The sequence below is a fragment of the Corvus moneduloides genome, chromosome 3 (assembly GCF_009650955.1).
Source record: "Corvus moneduloides isolate bCorMon1 chromosome 3, bCorMon1.pri, whole genome shotgun sequence".
In the NCBI taxonomy this organism is placed as follows: domain Eukaryota; kingdom Metazoa; phylum Chordata; class Aves; order Passeriformes; family Corvidae; genus Corvus; species Corvus moneduloides.
Genome location: NC_045478.1, coordinates 47,221,554 through 47,227,379, shown reverse-complemented (window position 1 = coordinate 47,227,379; position 5,826 = coordinate 47,221,554). Strand labels below are relative to the sequence as shown.

The window sequence follows — 5,826 nt, the reverse complement described above, 5'->3', positions numbered from 1 at the left end:
TCTTTAAAGAATAATGGTAATAATAAAATATTTAGATCCAAAGAGTGCTTGAAATTGCAGCCTGTGGTCTGAAGCCTGAGCACTAATGGTGAGGCAGCTCTGAACAAGATGGGATCTTAACTCCTCAGTTTTTCATCCACTGCTCCTGCCATTTAGAAATATTTACAGCCGTCCTTATCTTTCCTTCTCTCACTCATGATTTATTTTTTTTTTTTAATGGAAAAAGGCTGGTGTTTTTGTAAACAAGCGTTTCTCTGGAGTAACTGCAGCTCAAAGCGCCACAGCCCTGTGCCAGTCCCTCCATACCAGAGCACGACGCCAGCACTAGAGAGGGGCCAGCGCCTGTAAGAACCAAAGGGGGCAAGCAGAGCTCCCGTGTCTGTCGGAGAGGGGCCGGCAGGACCCGAGCCGGGCCGGGGGAGCGGAGCCCGCAGCAGCGCGGGACGAGGGTGCGGCAGCGACTTGCGGGGCCCCGGCGGGCACGGAGGGCGGGAGCAGAGGTGTGGGGCGGAGGAGGGGGGAAGGCGGCGGCGGGGCGTCACGGGAGCCCTCGCTGCTATAAAAGGGCCGGGTGCGGCGGAGCGGCGCATCCCTCTCGCCCGCAGCCACAGCGGCAGGAGCAGCACCAGCATCGCGGCGGGACAGCATCAGATGGGCATGGGGACGGCGCTGGCGGCGCGGCTCGGCCTGGGGCTCCTGCTCCTTGCCCTCCTCCTTCCCACGCAGGTGAGCCCCGGAGCGGCTCGGCGCTTGCCCTCCGCCGGCCCCACGAGAGGGGCGGGGGAGCGGCCGCGCCGAGACCCTCCCCGTGGCTCCCCGCCGCGGCGGCCGCCTCGGGAGCGGCGAGGGGCGGGTTTCTCCCGAGAGGAGCTCCCGCTCGTGTGCGCCATTCCGGAGCCCGCCGCGGCGCCCCGCGGGCCGCCGTGGGTGGCGGGCGGGTCCTCCGCCCCGGGGCGGCGGCGGCGGGCGAGAGGAACGAGCCCGGGCAGCCCCGGCTGCGGACGGGGCGGGGATGGGCGCGGACGGGCGGCGGGGCGAGCGCGGAGCCCTGGGACGGCAGCGGCGGTGCGGTGGATTATCCCGGCCAAAACAAAAAAGATGAAGTTAGAGTTCACCGCCCTTTCTTTCCCTTGCGATCCCCGAGGGAAAGTCGCGGCACTGTGGTATGAGCGGCAGCTGAGCGCTCGTTCCCCCGCTGATTACAGGGAGAACGATCCCTCCAAACCCGAGAGAGCGCCGGGAAGGCACCAGTGTTGCAGCGGGAGCCGGGTCTGACCCTCCCCCCACCAAAGCTGCGGGGCTTTGGGTCCGGTCCTGGGCTCGGTTCCCGGCAGGAGTGGGACGTTTAGGGGCTGGAAGCAAAGGCGCCAGCCTCTGGCTGCTGCGCTGGCCGAGCCTTGCCCTTGGCACAAAGGTAATGGATGCAGGAGCGATCCGCTTCTCTTTAAGTGGCCAAGGCGAGCGGGGCTCCCAGATTCCGTATCGGTGTGTCGTTCCTAAAGACCACCTCTTCAAAAGGGTGAATACCAAAATATCAGAAAAATGAACAGCAACGGCATTGCTGGATGGTGTTCCCTCCTCCTCTTCTCTTTGTTTGCAAGGAAGGGCATTATCCCTACTCCATTGTGCTCAGTGGAGTCTTGCCCTTGGCAGTGATGAGAGGAGAATCAGACCCTTTGGGTTACTGGTATTTGTCACATTCACGTTGAGAAAACCTCTGCGGTCCCATCTACTGTGACGTTGTGGAACTTGGCTATAAGCCTATCCTCTTCCACCCCCCCCCACCCCCCCCCAAAAAAAAAAAAAAAAAAGAGAGAAACTAGTGGGGTTTTTGTTTAAAACCAAGAAAACTTTAAAAATACATAACCAAGAGTGCAATGATGGTGGAGTCTTTGTGTGAAGACTGAAAAAAATTCTAGGGCAGGTTGGGACTTGCCGTGTAGGTTATTAACTCAGCAATTCGTTATTGATCACTTTCAGACCGGTTTCAACAGAAACTTCAGCACAGCGATTTTTATCCTGCAGTGCTAAATTGCTTCCAGCATGGTGCCAGTTGCCAAAAATGCTAACTACCAGAAGCTTTACACCATCCTTACGTTTTTCTATTGTATGCTTTTTTTTTAGTAAAAAATACTGAAAGAAAGTGCTTATGCAGTTTTCTAATAAATTTAACATTGACTTCATAGCTTCAGTATTGAGGGATTTTTTTTTTTTCTGCTGATCTATTTTCTCAGCAGCACTAGAAATGTGAGAAAATAAGAACACCTTTTGTAGACAGAATTACTTATTAAACTAACTAACCTCTTTAAAAAAAAATGTTTTTACTTGAATTAACTCTTAAGAGCTTACCAGAATGCTCTGGTAGAACACAAGTTTGCTGCCATGCTGAAGCCAATCTTTCTGTATTATGCTCATTTCTGGGGAGGAGATAATGGGATTCTTGCTCTTGTTTTTTATCCTTGTGTTTCACGTGCTTTTTTCCATGGGAATAAAAATACTTTAGGTTATCTTTGAAAGTTTTTTTGTGCATATGTAGAAAATCATTTGATATTGAAGTTGCACAGTTTTTATTCTGGCCCTATAATGAAGAGTTACGAGGGGAAAAGGGTATTTTTTTTATTTTGCTTTCTATCAGCATTTTTAAAATTTGCTAATATATGGTCTTTTCACTGCCCTTTTTTTTGTATGTTCTAGAATGCTGATAGGTTGTGATTTAATCAGTATGGTTTCATTGTTCTAACTTCTGCAGCTCAGTGCTACCACAGCAAGATAAGAGAGGCTGAAATATTAAACCCACTCACATAAAGCCCCACCATTGCTTCAAAAGAAGCCACAAACCAGCCCCAGAAACAGTATCAATAGATTCTTGACCATCGTTTCCTCATTTTTTGTTTGTGGCTTAGTCTGAAAAGGCAGACTGCAATTCATGCAGTTGTTTGAAAATCTTTCTTATCCTAAGATTTGTCTTTACATAGCTCTATATTTGCACTTTTTTTTTTTTGGTGAGGTTTTTTGAAACCTATTTATCTTCTAATTTAGGGAAGGATTTCCGTAAAGTAATAGCTATGTAAAAAGATTTAGAAAAATACTAGATTTAGTTCTTTAACAAATCCCACGAATGCAATTCAAAATGTCTTTGTCCTTAACTGCACAATGAAAGGCGTGAGCATTTGTATATATCATCTGAGTACTGTGACTGAGTGGGGCTACACGGTGTTCATTGCTACGAATCTGTTTCTGATTTTTAAAAAAAGACAATATAACCCTTTTTGTTACTTCCCCTCCTCTCCACATTTTAGATCTACTGTGGTCCCAATGGAACAAGTCCAACACCTTCAAACAATTCTTCAGCAAGTTCCACTTCTCTGTCAGCTGTCACAAATTCAGTGAACAATACCACCACTCACGGACATGGAAATTCTCTTCACTCAACCACAAGTCTTTTTTTCATTCTCTCAGTTTCGCTTCTGTATTTTTGCTGTTAAGAGACTCTGGCATGGAAATGGCTACTACTCCCCACCCCGTTTCCTGAACCACCTGAGATGGCTAGATCTCCAACCCAGCATGAGAAGAAATGAATCCAAACTCCACATCAAACCAGCTTGGTTCCACTTCATACTCAAATTAGTACCAGTCTGACCTAGAGAAGCACTCAGTATTCTGACTTTCAAAGCTGACCAATGTGAAAAGACCAGCTTCAGCAAGGAGGTAAAATTATGAGATCTTTCACCAAATGAGTTGGAATCTGGAAAACAAGATGGAAGCAAAAAGAGACAGTACTGACAAACCAAATTTAAAGCTGAGAAGAAATACAGTATCTTATAATAAGGATGGATGATAACACTCCATGAAGAAAAAAGGCTAAAGAGTTTATCTACCATTTAGAATAAGGACTTGAAGAGTTTTATTTTTTGTTTAGGTTCCAAAAAGTCAACAGGCTCAGAGAACCCCTAGAAAACACAGAAAAGCTCAAATGATTCTGTTTCTTGCACAGCCTATATGGTTATAACTTATGGATATTAGGGTGCATGAAAAACAAACATCAGTAAGAAGGGTTTCTTCTAGATTTCATTTGTATGAAATTGTTACAAGGCTAAAATAGAATAACAAATTTTTGTAAGCATCCTCTTATTTAACCCCTGATTCCTAACCAACTGGTTAGCCAGGCAGGGCTAGTTTTGAAATAGCTAAAACCCCACCAGTTTTCATAAGAGTGGAATTATTTATGGTGGGAATTTGAATTTGACATTTTATTTAAATTGTTTGTATATTAAACCATAAGTGCCAGAGAAAGGAGGTGTGGAAACATTAGAAAAAGTACCAGGAGCTTTTTGTAAATGAAATTCAGAAAAAAACGAACAAACAAAAAAGTTAATGGATGTATGTCTCCTCTTTCCTTTATTTCTCCTCCCAAGCTCTACAAGTTGTGTAAGTTTTTTTGCTCCTGGAACTTTCCTTAATTATGAAGGATTTATGAAATCTTATGAGTAAAGTTATAGTGCTTTTTTTTTTTTTTTTTTTTTTTTTTTTTTTTTTTGGCACAAGGTGAATAACTTACTGGTTTTTGAAGAGTTTTAATTGTGATAGTCTACTTTAAACCTGGGCTAATATTTGCGGTGGGGAGAAGGAATGGGGAGAGGAGAGCAAACCGCCAAAGAAAAAGAAATTAAATGAACAGGTGTTTGGAATATGAAGACTGGAGTCTTAATTTAATCACTGAATTTAAAAGTTACGTTTGTAAATACTACTTTTTAAAAATTTTTTTCTGAATCAAAATTGCTACACTTGCACAGATTGTTTCTGTATCATCCAACACTTTAGAAAATAGTATCTGGTACTTGATCAAAACAAGCTTTGTTGAGGAAGTTCAACTACCTTGATGATGATACCTTGTCAGAAAAAAATTAACTATGTTGATATGATCACATGTGAGTGTACATGACCATACCACTGTCTGTAGATATTTATCTCAGTATAAGATCATGTCAAACATGAGTGGCTCTCTTAATTTTTTTTTAATACACATCTGTCTTTCAGTTACATTCCCACCAATTCACAGTATCATATATTAGTAGCAAGCTAACACAAATTCATGTCAGTGAGTGTACATGGACATTTCCTTATGCTTATCATTTGTATCCAGTAAAATGTTAATGATTGTATTTTGTGTTTGTGTAATAATGCTTTGATTTATTAGGTACTGATTTTCATTGGAAAAACCTGTAAATAAAACAGTGGACAGGCAATGCATTCTAGATGCACTTCCAGACACTTCTACAAAAACTTGTACCTTGCCTGCGTTAAGTGAATGAACTGTTAACCAAGATGGTATATGTGATTAAAAACCTCAAGGTCTAGAAATGCTGAAGTGTAATTAGTTTTATTTCTCTGGAAGGTTTTCTGCCACTGGGAGTCTGGATTTCACTTTGAAACCAGGGAGTGAGATTTGATTAGCATCTCTAGTAGCTGTAGTAAGTTTTCCATACTTATTACAGCCTCTTCCCTTTCAAAGTATGACTATATTTTCATGTTAGACAAACAGTGCTTAGACAGAGTTTTCCTTTATTTCTTTTGCTGGCAGTGAGCAACTTTCCTTATGATGGCTAAAGCTCTTTCTCAGCTTCTGGTTATCAAGCAATGTGAATTAACTGCTTAAAAGTTTCTGACTCCCACAGAGTACACTAACACAATAGGCATATCCCAATAATACAAATTGAGCCATGCTTGATGAAGGACAGACGCTGGAAGAGGTAGGAATTTATGCAAAATTTTTCTGAAAAGCCAAAATTAACTAGATGAGCATTCAGTAACAAATAGTTGCAGTTC

General features: G+C 43.5%; 1 protein-coding gene across 1 annotated transcript; it reads left to right on the top strand.

The window, feature by feature from the left end:
* Positions 1-575: 575 nt before the first annotated feature.
* CD24 (CD24 molecule) lies at positions 576-5,364 on the top strand. The gene is made up of 2 exons (XM_032101384.1): positions 576-726; positions 3,300-5,364. Exons 1-2 carry the CDS (start codon positions 652-654, stop codon positions 3,483-3,485), a joined length of 261 nt encoding a protein of 86 aa, XP_031957275.1. The 5' UTR covers positions 576-651; the 3' UTR covers positions 3,486-5,364.
* The last annotated feature ends 462 nt before the right edge of the window (positions 5,365-5,826 follow it).

Excerpts from the sequence above, each read along its gene's own strand:
- CD24 (XM_032101384.1), top strand. The coding sequence starts at position 652 with ATGGGCATGGGGACGGCGCTGGCGGCGCGGCTCGGCCTGGGGCTCCTG. Across the intron at positions 727-3,299 it reads CCCTCCTCCTTCCCACGCAG|ATCTACTGTGGTCCCAATGG; the intron begins GTGAGCCCCGGA and ends TCCACATTTTAG.